Raw genomic sequence first — 18,201 nt, 5'->3', positions numbered from 1 at the left:
CTAAGTGGGTCCCGAGAGAGGGTTATATTAAAAAGTGAGTCTCAGTGCTAAAAAATTTGGGAACCACCAGGCTATAGATTGGGAACATAGAAGTCTGAATGTTGTAACAACAGGAATCACATTTGAAATTCTGTCACATAATATGAACCAGCAAAATGTTTCCAGAGCTGCATCAACTAACTTCATGGATGGCCCACTCCAGGTCACGGTACTGAATATCATTGTCTCTTACGTCTCAATTCCCACCATGGGAGTTTGGGTGGCTCCTTTTCTTTGTTTCTGTTTTTCTCTGAACATAAGAACATAAGAACAGCCCCACTGGATCAGGCCATAGGCCCATCTAGTCCAGCTTCCTGTATCTCACAGCGGCCCACCAAATGCCCAGGGAGCACACCAGATAACAAGACACCTCATCCTGGTGCCCTCCCTTGCATCTGGCATTCTGACATAACCCATTTCTAAAATCAGGAGGTTGCGCGTACACATCATGGCTTGTACCCCGTAATGGATTTTTCCTCCAGAAACTTGTCCAATCCCCTTTTAAAGGCGTCTTGGGTAGACGCCAGCACCACATCCTGAGGCAAGGAGTTCCACAGACCGACCATATGCTGAGTAAAGAAATATTTTCTTTTGTCTGTCCTAACCTGCCCAACACTCAATTTTAGTGGATGTCCCCTGGTTCTGGTATTATGTGAGAGTGTAAAGAGCATCTCCCTATCCACTCTGTCCATCCCCTGCATAATTTTGTATGTCTCAATCATGTCCCCCCTCAGGCGTCTCTTTTCTAGGCTGAAGAGGCACAAACGCCATAGCCTTTCCTCATAAGGAAGGTGCCCCAGCCCCGTAATCATCTTAGTCGCTCTCTTTTGCACCTTTTCCATTTCCACTATGTCTTTTTTGAGATGCGGCGACCAGAACTGGACACAATACTCCAGGTGTGGCCTTACCATAGATTTGTACAACGGCATTATAATACTAGCCGTTTTGTTCTCAATACCCTTCCTAATGATCCCAAGCATAGAATTGGCCTTCTTCACTGCCGCCACTCATTGGGTCGACATTTTCATCAACCTGTCCACCACCACCCCAAGATCTCTCTCCTGATCTGTCACAGACAGCTCAGAACCCATCAGCCTATATCTAAAGTTTTGATTTTTTGCCCCAATGTGCATGACTTTACACTTACTGACATTGAAGCGCATCTGCCATTTTGCTGCCCATTCTGCCAGTCTGGAGAGATCCTTCTGGAGCTCCTCACAATCACTTCTGGTCTTCACCACTCTGAGAATGCCCTAACCTTTAAACATTTTGGATCCATGGTGATGAGAAGGGATGGGAAAAGCCAGTGGGACTTGACTCAAGTTGAGTTGCCGAGTGACCCCCCCCCCCCACAACTCGACTCGAAATTGAATCATAATCGGGGCACTGTCCAAGTCCCCCCTTTAAAAAAAAGTCAACCCCCTCCCTTTAAAAAAAAACAAAACCCAAAGCAGAAAAACAGGGCTGCTGCTAGGGAGTGAGAGCGTGTGTGTGTTGGAGCTCTCTTTGTACATTCCCCTGTCGTCCACGCCCATCTGTAAACAGGACAAAAGGGATGGTAGGAAGTGAGTGAGAGCTGGGACAGAAGCAGTGAGAGGGAGGAGGTTCACAAGCAGCAGCTAGGAGGCTTACCAGGATGACCCAATCCTTGGCAGCCCTACTCACAAGTAGTCCCATTTGCGCCAGCCATTCAATGAGGATTGCTCCTCCTCTGCTCCTCCTCCAGCATTTCCTCAGATGATGGAAATATGAGAATGCCTATCCTTTGTCCAATGATCATCCATTCCTTCCTTCCTATCAGAGATGGGAAAAGAGAGTTCCTCCTCCCCCTCCTGCTCGCATTAACCCTTTCCTGGCTCCCAGCTGGAACTCTCTGCTGCTCGCCCATCGGAATGCTTGCCCCACAAGGTTTTCCACACAGCGAAATAGTAGGGAAGCACCTCCAGACACAGGCAGACTCGGGTCAGCAAGTGTGGGGACAAGTGCTGAGTCAGGGGGCCCCAGACTCAAGTTTTTTTTCAGTCTTCCATACACATGACCCACAAGTTGCTGAGTCAGCAAAAATCACGCATTTTTGCGACTCAGGTCAAGTCACTGACTCAAGTTCCCAACACTGGCGATGAGGAAGAGAACTTTCTTCAGTCCTTACATTTTCAAGGCTGATTTCACCTTGATCACAAAGTTAAATTCCAAAGGAAGAAATGCTTGGAAGGCAGTTTTCCATGGTTTGAAGTATATGAAAAGTTTGGAAGAAGTATAAAGGAGAATACCATGAAGTTCAAACCTGAACTGAATTAGGTTGCAGTGTCATGTAGGCCAGGTGTCTCCAAACTATGGTCTTAGGAACACTTCAAGATTTTATCTGACCTGCAGCAACTTAAAACATTTTTCCCGCAACCATGCAATTTGTCAGTTAACACGTGCAGTTCTGTCCACCCCTCTCCATTCCATATAGCCAAAGTGGTGTGACCCTGGCTGAACTCATTTTCAGTCACCTGGGATGTATGCTTGAAGACCCTCAAACCATAATTATTCATTAACTGCACCCCTGCCAAGAAAACAAATCAGCTTTCCAAATACTGACTTTCAACAGTGCAGTAAAGCAACTGAAGGAAGGAAATAGCATCATTTCTGCACATGCCTAAACAAGTCATCACAAAATGGGTTTCTGCAATAGATCAGGCAGAGATGATGTGCTGTGCCCTTTCTGTTTTCCTCAGTAATATTTTGTTTTGAATCCTATCCTGCTGGTTACAAAAAAAGATTCAAATAAAACACATGTATTCATTTAAATTTCATTCATTCATTTATAAAATTGATTTTTTTTGCATCCCGCAAAAATGTGTGAAATACTATATAAAGCGTGGCCTTCCTACAGTTACGTTTGGAGACACCTGACGTAGGGAAATTAGTTTCTGTAAAACTACTTCAGGAGGAAGAGTTGGAGGCTGAGGTTGCCAGCAGGCAGCATCTCCAATTTCCTGGCAACGCCACCTTGAGCAACACCTGCCCCACAAGTGGAAACTATAGCAGAGGTGACAAGAAGAATGAAACCAAAAAAGGAGGGAAAGTAACAAAGGCGGCACAACTTGTCAAAAAGAAAGGGGGAAAAAAATACGGGAGAAGTGTTGGAGGAAATTAAAAATTGTTTCCTCTTTGGGGGGGGGAAGCAGAGTAGCTTAAGCAGCAGGCACCCCCTTTAGGGTATCACCCAAGGGAATCTCCCTCACCCGGCTGACTGCAATAGAAAAGACAAAGAGGCAATGGCTTGTTAAAGTTGCAGAAAGAAGTCATTTTCTTACAGTTCCATTGAGTGTATGTTTACAGCATCTGATTAGGATCAGAGGTTCAGCTAACACTTAGAGATAGCAAGGCCCTAGAGCTGCCTTGCCCTGCATGCCTTGTGCTGAAGATGGCCTGGGCATCAGAGCCCTGGTGTGCGCCATCTTAACAGGTCTGTGGTCAGAGGACAAGAGGAAGTGCTCAGAGGAGAAGGGAAGGATAAAGGGTTAGGGCCACACCCCACATGGATCACAGAGAGAACAGGTAGAAAGGTCGGATTCAGTGGGCCTATAGCTTGACCCCTTCTGGACAGCAGACAAAGTTGCACCAACTCCAACAAGAAGTGCCTTCAAAAATGTGCTTTATTCTGTCCAAGTTCTGAGAACTTCTACAGCCCTCTGCCAACCCATTCTCTGAGGGCTCCTGAGTTCACATCTGAATCTTTGTTAGAATTGTGTGAGGCAATTAGTGACTATTGGACAGAGATTGGGTGAGCCCTGAGCCTGCTACAACCAACGCTGCAGGCCAGGGCCTAGGAGGGGGGGGTAAAGGGGGTAATTTGTACCTGGGCCCAGGTTCAGAAAGGGGGCTCAGGAGCCAAAGGCCCAGAAATTTCCTGGGATCTGACATTTTCCTGTCTCACCTGAACTCACTGCGCATGATGCTTTGGCACAACCATGTGCATGCAAGCCATACACACTGGGCTCTTGAATGCATCCATGACCCTCCAGAACACAATGTCAAATCTGGGTGTCAAAACAGGCTTGCTACAGTAGCTTTTTGGCTTGTGGATCCCATAATCATGAAGGAGTGTATAGAAGCTCAGTGACCCAGGTGTGGGGCTATTGCTGCTGCAGAAGTTCATTTTGGTCCATTCTAGTGTGAACCTAAACACAATGATGCTAATTTTCTGCAATCAATTTCACAGGCCTGTAAAACTGAAGGTCAGAAAAGTTTTTCCCAAACTTTATGGTGGTTTGATATGAATTTGGGGTGCCGATTCAAAATGTGGCATCCGTTTTGCCCTATCACATCTAGTTCTGGAGATATAGTATAGCCTCATTAGTGAATGGTTCAAGCAGCTTCCTCATGAGGAAGCCATGGTGTAGGCCATGAGGAAGCCATGTCGTAGACTTCCTCATGAGGAATCTGCTTGAACCATTCACTAATGAGGCTAAACTATATCTCCAAAACTAGATGCGATAAGGCAAAACGAATGCCATTTTTGGAATCAGCACCACAAATATACCCAGGAGTTGGTGTAATGTTTAAGGAAGCAAAATGTGTGTTGGTCTGTGTTTTCTATATTTCAAAGATTTTAGAGAGACTTGGGAGTGTGTTTGGTTTTCCATATCGCTTTATCTAGCTGCCAGTGCTGCATGATCAGGTAGACCTGGGCTCTGCATCAAGAAGAGTTCAACCTACAATCCACATGAGCAAGAGCCATTTTTCAGGAATATGGTGATCCAGCATCACACATGATAAATGTTCATGTCCTCACAGATATGCAATGTGAATAAGCTTTTCTTATTCAAGCTTCATGAATAAGATTTTCACTGAAGAAAAGGATTCGGATTTTGAGAAATTTAAGAACCAACTCACACATTATGCTCAATGCAAACATAGACCAGTTGTGTTTTGTTTTGTTTTTTTGTTGGGTTTGTTAAAATGGTGGAGGAAATCTGAAATGGAACAGAACTATGGAAAATGGGTTAGGAGATTTGGAGAGAATAGTTCCCACCTTGGTTCTGCTTCCAGTCATGCCCTCAATGCCAATGTAGCCAATTAAAGCTTTGATTATATTTAGAGCAGTGGTTCCCAAAGTCCACCTTAGTAGGAGGGAATCTCGTAAGTGGGTGGAAGAATTTCAGCAACGCAATCCCCAGGATAGCACTACTGCTGGGGAAAGGGGGGGGGGGTTCATGGTTTACCTGAAGCCAGCAGTATGGTCAGGGTGGTGCAGGGTGCCCCACGGACACCTCCACAGGGCTCCCCAAAACTGGAAAATTTAAAAAAACCATGATTGGAAGTCACTTCTAGTTTCACAATCAGAAATTGGAAGTGGCTTCTGATAACGTTTTATGAAAGTTTTCCAGGCTTGGGAAGCCCTGTCGAAGTGTCCCTGCACCTCCCAGACCCCACTGCTGTCTTCAGGTAAGGCAGGAATGCCCCCTCGTTCCCCAGCAGCTGTGCTATCCTGGGGATCACATTGCTATAATCCCCTTGCCCCCGTCCCTTAAGGAGCCAGAACTAAGTGCTTCCCTGGCTGGTTTGGGAACCACTGATTTAGAGGGTGAGAACGTAAGCCAAACTATGGTGGAAACAAACTCCTAAGAAATACCCCTACAACTCCCTGCTGCATACCTGCTTTGTTTTATGCCCCTGTCTGTTTTTCCACTGGGTCACATTCTGAATTTAGAGTAATGTGATTTGGCCCTTTGGGTGAAACTAGATGAGATGCCATAGCACTTCTTTGATAGGTTTGTGTTGCAGTGACCCTTGGGGGAGCAACCAAAGCCCAGGGGTCAGGTTGCTGGATATAGGTGCGAGAGCAGAAGCAATGAATGGTTAGACAGAAAATCAAGAGACAGCAGACATATTGAGGGTTGAGAGTGCAGAGAGAGAGAGAAGCTGATTCTACTAGCCTCCTCCTGCGTTTTTATTGTACTTGCAACATTGCTACATTCAGTTCTCAGATAAAGCCACATTAGAATCTCATACAGGGGTGAGAACAATGGGTGCTTCTTCACAGAGTGCTGTATCAGCTATTGTCACACTTCAGCCTGGGAACTAGCATCCTTGTCGGTTTGCCGTAACAAGGGGGGTTTGCCTGCAATTGCCATCGCACCATGGCTTTCTGTGTGCTTCTGCTTAAGCACTTAAAAATACCACAGTTTGTCTGAGCTATACAAACTGAGTTGGGGGGGGCAATACGGATTGAGATGATGACAAAGCACTCTGCCACCTGTCATTATCCCAATTCAGATCAACCCCCACTCTTTGTCTCATTCAGTCCTCAAAAACATGTATGTTTTTCATGTGGTATAGAGAATCTTGACCATCAGGGAGCTATTTACGTACTCCATAATTATCCAAACCACTGTCATTTTTCTCCTTATACAGTCAGCGACAAGTAACTAATCTGTATGAAAAATGTAGGTGCTTTTACTCTGAACTGCCACATAGTGCTGAATTGCTGCTCCATGGAGATGCATAGATTCATCAGGCATCTCCCCAGTTGTTCATCACATAGAGAAGAGCCTTTGAGCTGAATCTCTCCGACCAGAGCTCTGTTTCTGTGTAGCTCCTGAGTGACATTCTTGCAAGGTTCCTACCAGAGAGGTAATTCAAGTAGGAAGCGGAGTTCAGGATGCAGATGAGCAGCTGTGACTTGCTCATGAGCAGGGTCAGGCTTGCATTTGCAGCCCAGTGGTTGTTCCTGCTCCTGTGGTTTCTCCTTCTCCCTTCTCAGGCCTGCTGGGAAGTTATGACTGAATTGAAATATTGTGATATTGAAAAGAATCTGTATAGGCCAGGAGATACTATCATTGCCGGGGTCCTGTCTCTTATACGTCCTCTAAAGAATGCAGTCAACTTTCAGAAACTCCCAAATATGGAGTTACAAGGTTTTCTGTAAGTTGTTTATTGTTTGGTACCCATTATGCTGGGGGATGAACACCTATGACACCTTTGTTGAAGGAATGGTCACGTACAAATCTACCCTGGATCTACTGTTCAGATGGCAAAGGAATGTACCCAATTGCAAGTGTGATAAGGCAAAGTCATGTCTGTTATTGGTGGACTCACTATAGAATATGGTATCCAAATGTCCTCCATCTTTACATACCCCAGATTTGCAAGCAAAGGTGTAGTACTTCCAATCTCTCCCTTTTCTCCTCCTCAAATGAACATGTTCACTAAACATGCAGAGTAAAGATTCATTTGCCTCTACCTTGTCACTCTTTTTTCCTTTGCCTGCTTTTTCATTGTGTTGGGGGAGGTCTTCTGTGCACTAGTACATGTGGTAATAGTGACAACAAGCTAGACATTCTCTGGATATCTAAGTCTCAGTTTTGATCTCATTGCAGGCTAGAGCCTAAGGATTATCAGCCTCTCCTGTCCTTCATGTTTGCCATTCAAGAGATCAATGGGAATCCCCATCTCCTGCCCAACATCACCTTGGGGATGAACATCTATGACAACCTTTTTGAAGGAATGGTCACATATGAGTCAATCGTGGATCTACTTTTCAAACTGCAAAGGAATGTACCCAACTACAAGTGTGATAATCAAGAGAATGTCTTGTCTGTCATTGGTGGACTCACTGTAGAATATATCATCCAAATGCACTCCATCTTGAGCCTCTACAAGATCCCCCAGGTATATTAACATGTATTTAGGCAGGGCTGAAGAACTGCTGCTGTTCATTTATCATTTTAGTTCTCCTTATGGCTGGTCAGGGGAGCATGAGGGTTTTGCCAGGTTGGGCATTGACCAAGACCTCACAACGATCAGAAGGCCCATTTTGAAGGGCAGTTCCTGAACTCTCAAAAGCAATGGCAATGGTAATTTTCAAAATGCCAGTAGTGGGTTGGGGGATGCCAGTGTGAGGGTTTTGCTCCACAAGCCCCAGCAACCAGGTACTGATACTGTGTCCCTTAGCTGAACTTGTTACGGTACAGATGTGCCCTGGACTCAGCACGGGATCTGTTCCGGACCCCCCCCCCCCCCGTGGATACCTGGGATTCACAGATATAGCAGATAGCCCCCACCCCATGGAAGCTCCACTGCATGCCCTTTACACCTTTCAAATACTTACTGGGGAGAAAATCAAGTCGATTTTCAGCCCAATAATTTTTTTAAATGATGTAATGGGCACACGGGAAGGCACATGGGGGTGGGGACCATTAAATGGTCCTCCCCTGCACCATTAAACTATTTTAAAAACTGACTGAATGCATGTTCTTGCTTAAATCTGCTTGCTTTGCAGCCATCAGGAAGGAAGGAACTGCAGTGAAGTCTTTCGATTGACCTCACTGGTGTTCTCTTAGCATATACAAAGCAGTTGAAATGGTTAAAGGGAACACCACTAAGGTCAGTAGAAAGACCTCACTGCAGTTCCTTCCTTCCTGCTGGCCGCCAATGCAACCTGCTTAAGCAAGAACGTGTACCTGATAAGTTTTTAAAACAGTTTAATGGGTGTGTGGGGAAGGTGAGGAGTGGGAAGGTCCCCCCGCCACATGTCCATTGCATCATTTTAAAGAGTCACTGGGGCAAAAATTGGCTTGTTTCAGCAAGCTGATTTTCGCCCAGATAACTTTTCAAAAGGATTTAATGGACACACAGAGGGAGGGGGGTACCCCCACAGTTGCAGATACCTGAAACCGCAGACACAAGATTCACGGATATGGAGACCCCGTATTTGAAACTTGCAAAAATTTGTTGCAAAAATGAGGTGCAGTTTGCTAAGGCACTGTTAAAGCTACCCTTGGTGAAGTACACTCTTCAGAATGCACTGGGGAAATAGAAGTGCATTGATAGTGTTTCAAAACTGTGGTGGAAATGCAACCCTGAATAAATTTGTTTTGTACTTTATGTCTAGTTATAGTTTAGTCCCCTGGAAGCCCAGGCCTGACACTGTGGTGCATCAAATTTTGCAATGGCACCCCTGCTCCATACTGTTAACAATGCCAAAACACTTGCAAACTTGATCCAAGGCTATGTGTTCTAGACATGCACTAAACTAGAAGAAGGGACAGAGCTGACTATTGGGACCTGGGAATTCTGTGAACTGAACTATTGGGGCCTAGATGTTCTGTTTTGCAGGTGCAAGGTTCACTTTCCCATGGTGGAATTGCACTAATACACATTGATTGGTGCTTATGGAAATGGCCTGGGCTACACTGCGGCTCTAATTCATTTTCAGTGTGCTTCTATTCCCCCAATGCATTCTGGAGGAATTGCAGTTTGCTAAGGTACTGTTACAGCTACCCTTGATGAAGTACATTCTTCAGAACGCATTGGGGAAATAGAAGTGCATTGATAGTGCTTTCAAACTGTGGTGGAAATGCAACCCTGAATAAATGTGTTTTGTACTTTATGTCTAGTTATAGCCTAGTCCCTGGAAGCCCAGGCCTGACACTGGGATCCCCCCCCCCCGGCCTCACACTGCGGTGCATCAAATTTTGCATGGCCATAAGGTCCTGGGCCTTTTGTTTGGCCTGCAATGTGACAGGTCCATAGGATGGGCTATGAGTGGCTTTTCTGCCCAACCCTCCCACTTCCTTCATGCTGCCTTTCTTCACAGTTTGCATCTTTCACAGCCCAATCCTGAGCTGCCCGGGGCGCCCAGGCTCGGCAGCACCGAGAAGGGCTGCCGCCAGATCCTGCGCCTCCCGAGCTACTGCGGGAAGCGCCTCGGGAGAAGGGGATTTTCATCCCCTTCCCCTGAGTAAGGTAAGCAGCCCCGCAATGGGGCTACTCATTTTACCGCCAACCAAAAGGTCAGCGGTAAGATAAAGGCACTCGTGTAGGGCTCTGCACCCTACACGAGTGCCTTGAATCCTGTGGAGCGGAGCTCCGTGGACCTGCCTTCCTCCCTCCCCTGGCACGACTCCTGTCCACCCCCCAGCATGCTTCCCCCACCCTCTCTCTGCCCTCTGACGGCCTCCCCCTCCCCGAAACACCTCCTCCCCGCCCCCGTCCCAGACCCCACTTACCGTGCCATGGCTTGGCGGTCTGGAAGCTGGGCGACTGCCCCGTGCTAGCCCAGCACCGGCCAGCGCTGGTGGCCTTACGATCCATGCCGCCGAGCACAGGATTGGGCTCTCACTCCCCTATGTATTCTAGATACTATGGATAAAAATGAGGAGTGGGGAACCTGAAAGTTTCTTTATATTCTTAAAAAAGAAGCTGGAATGTTTTAAAAATTCATGACCTGAGTATTTTCTCAAAGCAAAGCTTTGGTCTGTAGCATCTACCATGAGTCACATGACATGATAACACCACTAACTTGTCATTGATTTAAATCATGCCTATTTTCTTTGGATACAACTCATGGAGGGCAAGTGTTTTGTTTTTTAAAAATGGATATATGAACTACAGCAGTGACTAAAGCAACAGCTGAGTCAAGTACCATAGTTACTAACATTTTTAGGTGAGAATATCTTCAGTTAAACAGAGACAGAGTTCATATTCAAATATAACCCAGAAACAAAAGTCTGCATCTTAACTTTGGAGGGAATCACATTGGTTTGGAGCAGGGGTGTCCAAAGTTTTTGGTAGGAGAGCCACATCGTCTCTCTGACACTGTGTTGGGGCCGGGGGAAAAAAGAATTAATTTACATTTAAAATGTGAATAAATTTACATCTGTTTACATAAATATATATTAAAGATGAACTTTTATGAATGAATGAAGGTCTTGCAATAGCTCAGGGCCTATAAAAGGCCTTGCACAAAGCAAGGCTGGCCTTTCCTTTGCTGCCGCTACTGCATCACAGATGTGAAACAGCAAGCAGTGGAGGGAGCCCTCATCCCACAGCTCATGCAAGAGGTCAAACAGTCGCCCTCATGCTGAGAGCAGTTGCCTTGGGCCAGTGTGGGCTCTAGCACATCTCCGGAGGGCCAGAGGCTCATTGGATACTGGGGGTTCCCTGAGGGCCACAAATGGCCCCAGGGCCGGGGTTTGGGCACCCCTGGTTTAGAGCAATGCAGTTAATTCTCAAAGCTCTAATGAGTAGAGGTGGGTGAAAACAGTTTTATTTTTTGCAGATTTTGGTGTTTTCCAGAGTTAGAAGTACAGAAAGCGGTGTTATGTGTTTTTTATTCAAAATTTACATGATGAATTGTAATCACGTTAAAAGTGTATTAGGTATGTGATATAGGTGGTATCGTGGCAGCAGATGCAGCCTCAGTCATTACCCATGCACCATCCATTAAATAATAAATACAAACCAAATAAAAAGGTTTTTGTTTTTTTTGCAGATTTCTCTGTGTGTGTGTGTGTGTTGCAAAAATGAGGTGCAGAAAGCAATATTATGTATTTTTGTTTGGCTATCCCTGTTTTCACCCACCTCTAGTAATGAGCCATATTTTCCCTACTAGCTCACCTATGGTGCATATGAAACTCCACCCACTGGACACCATTTGCCCTCTGTGTACTGGAATGCACCAAGGGAAGGGACTCTCCACACAGGGATAGTCCAGCTACTTCTGCATTTCAAATGGACCTGGATCGGCCTCATTGTGTCAGGTGATGAGAGCGGAGAAAGCTTTCTGAAGATCCTGACCCCTTTGTTTGCTCAGAACAGCATTTGTGTTGCCTTCCAGGAAAGGACTGGCGGAGACAGGAATGCTAATACAGATCGATACCTTGACAGTGTACCTAAAGTATACTCAGCACTTCTATTGACTGAAGTCAGTGTGGTTATTGTCAGTGGAAATGCTCAGTCTCTGCGCGTTTTGGCAACGATTTTACATTTTACTGAATTTATACAGAGGCACCACATAGGGAAGGTTTGGATCACACCCCCTCAATGGGATTTTATCACCGAAATTTCAGCTGAGGGTTTCTGTTCAGAAACTTTCCATGGCACATTGTCTTTCTCAGATTCCTCAGAAGTCGTGCCAGGATTCAAGGACTTCCTTCAGAACTTAAAGCCTGATAAATCCCTGTCACATTTCCTTTGTTTTTTCTGGCAAAAGGCTTTCAGATGTTGCCTTAATAAAGAAATAAAAGTTTGTGAACACTGTACAGGAGAGGAGAAGCTGGAGAGTTTGCCTGGGTCTCGGTTTGAGATGGAGATGAGTGGTCAGAGCTACCATATTTACAATGCTCTCTATGCTGTAGCACATGCTTTGCATGCCATAGGTGCATCCAGGAAAAGTGCAGTGCCCGACAGAAGCAAATACAAGCATTTGAATATTGAACCCTGGCAGGTACATTTCTAATATTATTGAATGACTTACAGGGCAATCTTGAGCATTTATCTGGGAGAAGGTTGCTACTGGGGTCAGTGGGATGCATTTCTGAAGAATGGTGCTTAGAATTTCCTTGTTGTTACAGATGAAATCATGTCCCCAGTCACTAAGGCACATGAAACAGCTGCTTTGTGGAAGTTAAGCACATTTGCAGTTGTGACGTTACCTCTTAGAAACTCCATCTATGCCACCTTGAGCTCCATAATAGGGAAGAAAAGGTAGGATATAAATGTCTGATGGCTGAAACCACATACAGAAACTTTCCATTGTACGTTGAAAACACGGTACATTGAAGCTATGTGAAACCACATAGTGAAGCTGTTACCATGAATCTAGTGGAAAACCAGGAAAAGGTCAGGAAACCTAAGAACAGAGAACCAAATAAAAAGAGTTGCACAGTTTTGGAAATATTAGGTGATGATAAAGTGAGAAGGAAGATGAGGAAAAATTGCCAAACTGATTCTCGTAAACTTCATGTCTAAAGAATATTTTGGAGGAAAGAAGTGCACTCAGTGGCAATGGACACACTGAGAGAAAGGGCTCTATGGTATAAATTGTTATACATCTATTCCCTCCCAACCTAGCTACACTCTCTCCTGAAAGACATCCACTTTAACAATGGTGCTGGGCATGAAGTTTGGTTTGCCAATGAGAAATTATCATCTGGACTCAATATCATCAACTGGGTGACTTTCCCCAATCAGTCCTTTCTTAAGGTCCGAGTTGGAATGATTTCTCCAAGTCAGGAGTTCAGCATCACTGATGATACCGCTGTATGGAACAGCAAATTCAAGCAGGTAGAAATAAAACTCATTACTTAATGCACAGTGCTATCTGGGAGGCGGGGGGCATATCAGTGAATTCACTTACCTGAGGATTGAGTACCTATCTCCCCCACGCCCACATCCCTTGGGCCTCCCAATTCCTTATAAGGCATTAAAAATTGTCTCTTCCAGTTTCACACAGAAACCAGAAGCACCATTTTTTTAAACTGTTGGTGTCGGTCTGAGCATGGCAGAGGCTGTGGATGGACGTCTGCGGACTCTGCTGGGCTCAGAGGACACTCTAGTGGCAAGGGGAGCTCCATGTCCCTCGGCTCCAGAGGGCGGGCGGCATTCCCTGGTATCTGCAGTTTTGGTTAACCATAGGGGGTTCTGGAATGGAAACCTTGCAGATACCAGTGCACATCTGTACGTGTTTACTTGGGAATATATTCTCATTATGTTCAGTTGTGCTTAATTTCATGTAAAAGTATAGAATTGCAACCATAAACTTGCAAGGGCTACTGTCTAGGCGTTGTCGTATCACTGATTGAGTGTCTTCTGTTCATTGTCTGACTACCCTTATCCCCTATAGCTGGCATCATATGGGGTAATTTGAGTCCTCTCACAGCACAGGAGTAGGGAGTAACCTTGTTCCACAGACAGTTTTTATTGAAAGGGACATAGAATGGAATTGAAGGTAATGAACAGCCCAATCCTAACTAAATCCTCCCCCTGCTGATGCAGCCATACCAATGGAGTGCACGTGCTGTAACCTGGGGGGGGGGGAGTCTAGAGACCTCCACGAAGTAATGGCACTTTCATTCCTTTACCCCAGGGCAAAGATCTGCTCTACCATTCATTGGGTATCCTCAGACCTGCACCACCTATTTCGTTGGTGCAAGTCCAAGGAGAGCACAGGAGAGAAGGGGAGACAGATTGGGGTTAGGATCCTGCGTGCATCAGTGCTGCTGGGTGGTGCCCTGTTCTACCACCTCCCTGCCCCCTCCCTGCCCAGAATCTTCCCCATTCCTCCCCCTCCTGTTCCATTCTGCCCACTGCCCACCCCACTGCCAGCTTCCCTTCACTGCCAGAAGTTGACAGTAATGCCCCCCAAAAGAAGTATAGATCTTTCAATAAATAAGTACAATTAAGTGTTCTAAGATAGCATCCAGACAATAAAAGCTTGAAGTTTCACCAGAAAGAATAGATATATCATGAAATTGTAGCAACTGGATAAAGACTTAGATCAAAAGAATTATGGACAGAAGGATAAAATATTTTAACATGAGTGTAAAACAAGGATTCTCAATCGGTGGTACGCATCCCACCAGTGGTACACTGGGCTGTGTTGGGTGGTACGTGCAGCACCGTAATGGGAACTTCAAATGGTGGTAGGAGGCTCAGCCTGCTTCAGCTGGAGGTAGAGCTCCAGCACACTGTTTTCACGTGCTTGAAAAAGCCCTCCCATCCATCCTGATCCTCTTACTGCCATTGGAAGCTCTTGTTGCGGTCTCCAAACCTGGAAGTAACGGGCGATGTTGTCATCTGGTGGTACTTCTGTAGAGAGCATTGGAGCAAGTGGTACTTCTGGGGAGCAGCACTGAGTAACACTGGTCTAAAGCATGAACAAGCACGGTCAGAAGATTTGTCATAGTGACTGCTCACAGTCAAACCTTTCCCTAGTATTAAATAGGATGACTGTAACAATCAGAATCAAAGGTTTGCTTCAACTTGTCTGCTGCTTTTTATTGTTAGATGCTGCCCCGTTCAACGTGTGTTGAGAGCTGCCATGTTGGACACAGCAGGACCGTTCAAGAGGGGAAACCTGTTTGTTGCTATGACTGTACTCCTTGCCCAGAAGGCACGATTTCTAATCAAATCGGTGAGTAAGGCTGCACAGATGTGCCTGGAGATATTTTTTAAATATTTCTTTACTCTTCACTTGATATTACTTTTTTCTATACACAGAACACTTGAATCAATTATGGGAAATAATCTTTAAGAGAGTCAATACTTCAGAAGGCTGTTTTTGAAATCAACATGCCATATTTCTATTTAGCTGACATATGGAATTATATATTTCATTGGGCAAATGGCCAAATGTTATCCTTGGCTGGCATACAGGTTGTGTCCACTGCGCCATTGTCCTTAGCAGGCCTACTTTGATCTATGCCAGGCTATTTGGCATCAAGTGGGCCCGAGGGAGCATGTCATGGCCAAAAGAGGGCATAAGATATATGTGGCACTGCTGCTGTAGGTATCCACCCTAAGCCCAGGCTCAGAATGTCCTTGCTCAGCTCTGATCCCCATCAATATCCTCCCCAGCATGCCCCAGAACCAACCCCGAGCAATGTACTGGCTTTGATGTGGGCAACACATTGGTGCATGCCCAGGGCTGCCAACCATTCACACTGGTGGCCCTGGCCCATGTGCTTGTGAAGACTGAGCCATAAATCACATTTTCAAATGTCAGTTTCCTTTCGGGGACACAAACAACCCAGTCCCAGTGGGCCATTACACTGCCGGCATACATGTTACGGTGGAGTGATGTTCTTTCTGGTTATTGCAAACACCACACTGAAGGGCAAGGCCTGGCTAGGTCCATGCAGCAACAGCCTAGGTATGTCTGCTGCCTGAGGTTAGGCTGCACAGGAGGTGAGAGGGAGGCAGGGAGAGGTTGGAATAGGGCAGGGGGAGGGGAGAATGGGAAGGTGACGCGGAGGGGAGGAGGGCGGATTGCACCTGGGAAAGGGGTCGATTCAGTGGCAGTCAAATCCAAAACCTCTTCCCAGGGGCAATCTGCCTGCACTGGTCCATATGGACGTGCACCAGCACTTGGTAGAGCCAAAGTGTCCCCTCCCCACAGGAGGCTGAAACTCCCTCATGGGATGCAGCAGGCACAGCATTGACACTGCTGCTTCGCCATGCAGGGAGTTAAGATAGAATTGGGCTGTAAACTCATACGTGGGGTCCTGGCTTGAAGGGGACCCTCGTATTAGCAAGAGGCAGCAGCAGGGCACTGGAGGTTCTGTCTCCCAGAGCAACAGCACAGCCACCGGGGCCTCAGCAGAGAGTGTGGGGGGAAGGAGGTTGCGTCACCCGGTCCATCTCCCCCAGCTGCTAGGGCTGTTTAGCTCCTAGCCAGTCTTTGGTTCATGGGCAGGCTGGGTTCTGCTCCCTCCAGCTGCCTGCCCCAGAATGACTTAATCCTTGTCCCAGCTGAGCTTTAGGCTCATGACCAGCCCCTCCAGGCCCCGCCCCTTCCTCCATGGGAGGGTTAAAAGACTGACTGGCCTCTCCTAGCCCCTCCCCTCACTGCTTGTGAGAGCCAAAACGCTGGAGCCTGGTGTTTCTCCTCCCTCTCCTGGCTCACCAGACCGGTACTCCACCTGCTGCTGGCTTTGGAGCCTGTCTCCTCCTTCCCTTGCAAGCCTGTTCCCTCCAGGTTTCCTCCAGGTTAGTTAGGGGGACCCTGACATCATATATTCCTTAATGATGGAATACGTCCTTAAATAAATAAGCATGTATAAATCAGCCAATTCAGCAGTGATGAATTCTGTGTAGGTTTGTGACCATTGCCAGTACTATACACATTTGAACTCCTCTTCCCCAGAGTTAGATACTATGCTATTTAATAAATTTTATTATCAGTCAACAAGCACCACATGAATGAATAGAGCTCTAGCGTAGTATATTGCAGGTATTCATGCCCTGCCCTTCCTCTCCCCATCAGAAGGTAGTCAAGGTGGCTAACAGTGTTTCCTCCCCCCTATATAGTGGTAGAATCCAAACATTAAGGTGGCGATTATGCCTCTCTGGCAGCTTCACCTCTTCACAGGAGAGTTGGTGTTTCACTACAAGAGGAAGGGGCACCGCTCCGTTTCAAATGGTGTTCTGCTTGTCCCTTACAGATGCAGTTCATTGCATCAGATGCCCGGAAGAGGACTATCCAAACAAGAACCAAGACCAGTGCATTCCCAAAGTCATCACCTTCCTTTCCTACCAAGAGCCATTAGGGATGATTTTGGTTTCCCTGGTTATGTCCTTTGCTGTGGTCACAAGCCTGGTGATACTCACCTTTAGGAAGAACTGGAACACTCCCATTGTCAAAGCCAACAACAGGCAGCTCACCTGTGTTCTTCTTGGCTCCATCCTGTTTTGCTACCTTTCTTCCCTGCTCTTCATTGGCAAGCCTGGGAAGGTTTCCTGCCTTCTCCGGCAATCAGCTTTTGGCATTATTTTCTCTGTGGCTGTTTCTTGTGTGCTGGCAAAAACCATCATGGTGGTCCTGGCCTTCATGGCCACTCAGCCAGATAACAGGATGAGGAAATGGCTGGGGAAAAAAGTGGCTCACTCCATTGTTCTTTCCTGCTGCCTTATTCAAATGGGTATTTGCATTGCATGGCTGTCAACCTCACCTCCATTTCCAGATGTTGACATGCACTCCCAGACTGGGCAGATCATTGTGGAATGTAATGAAGTTTCGATCACCATGTTTTACTCCGTACTGGGTTACATTGGCATCTTGGCTACTGTCAGTTTTATTGTTGCTTTCTTAGCCAGAAAACTGCCTGACACTTTCAATGAAGCCAAACTGATCACCTTCAGCATGTTGGTCTTTTGCAGTGTCTGGATCTCCTTTATTCCTGCCTACCTGAGCACCAAGGGGAAATATGTAGTGGCCGTGGAGGTCTTTGCCATCTTGGCCTCCAACACTGCATTGCTTGCCTGTATCTTTCTCCCCAAATGTTACATTATTGCCCTTGGAACCGAGTACAATTCCAAGAAGCTGTTAACAGAAGGAAGAAAGCATTAAATTGAATTGGGAGTTTGGAGGTGTTGTATGATTTTTCTATATGTCAGTTGTGCACAAAACAGTGCACAACTGTTTTAAAAAACATAACCTTAAAGGTATGCTTGGCAAGTTGCATGGTGGAACTATTTCAGAAGCAACAGTTGTATCTCATGTGCTCCTATCCAGAGATAGTTTTGATAATAGATTATAGCAGTGGGTCAGTGGTCCCAAACTGGTGCATTGCAACCTGATTTTTGGCCTGTGATGATCAGATAACTAATTGCCTTAAACCCTGGGGCTGTTCAAAAATCAGACTCTAACTGTAGCTGCTAATTACCCTG

General features: G+C 46.1%; 1 protein-coding gene across 1 annotated transcript; it reads left to right on the top strand.

The window, feature by feature from the left end:
• Positions 1 to 6,992: 6,992 nt before the first annotated feature.
• On the top strand, positions 6,993 to 17,881 carry LOC136653054 (vomeronasal type-2 receptor 26-like). The gene is made up of 4 exons (XM_066629979.1): positions 6,993 to 7,030; positions 7,410 to 7,701; positions 14,821 to 14,947; positions 16,977 to 17,881. The coding sequence occupies exons 1-4, from the start codon at positions 6,993 to 6,995 to the stop codon at positions 17,879 to 17,881; spliced, it is 1,362 nt and encodes a 453-aa protein (XP_066486076.1).
• The last annotated feature ends 320 nt before the right edge of the window (positions 17,882 to 18,201 follow it).

This window comes from Tiliqua scincoides, chromosome 5 (assembly GCF_035046505.1).
Source record: "Tiliqua scincoides isolate rTilSci1 chromosome 5, rTilSci1.hap2, whole genome shotgun sequence".
Classification (NCBI taxonomy): Eukaryota; Metazoa; Chordata; class Lepidosauria; order Squamata; family Scincidae; genus Tiliqua; species Tiliqua scincoides.
The sequence above is the reverse complement of the archived record's forward strand: the minus strand, read 5'-3'. Positions and strand labels throughout refer to the sequence as shown.

What these genes read in the sequence shown, in the direction of transcription:
- LOC136653054 (XM_066629979.1), top strand. Translation starts at nt 6,993, where the DNA reads ATGAACACCTATGACACCTTTGTTGAAGGAATGGTCAC. An exon ending in GCCTCTACAAGATCCCCCAG is followed by an intron (nt 7,702 to 14,820) that starts GTATATTAACAT and finishes TTTTATTGTTAG; the next exon opens with ATGCTGCCCCGTTCAACGTG. An exon ending in CACGATTTCTAATCAAATCG is followed by an intron (nt 14,948 to 16,976) that starts GTGAGTAAGGCT and finishes TGTCCCTTACAG; the next exon opens with ATGCAGTTCATTGCATCAGA.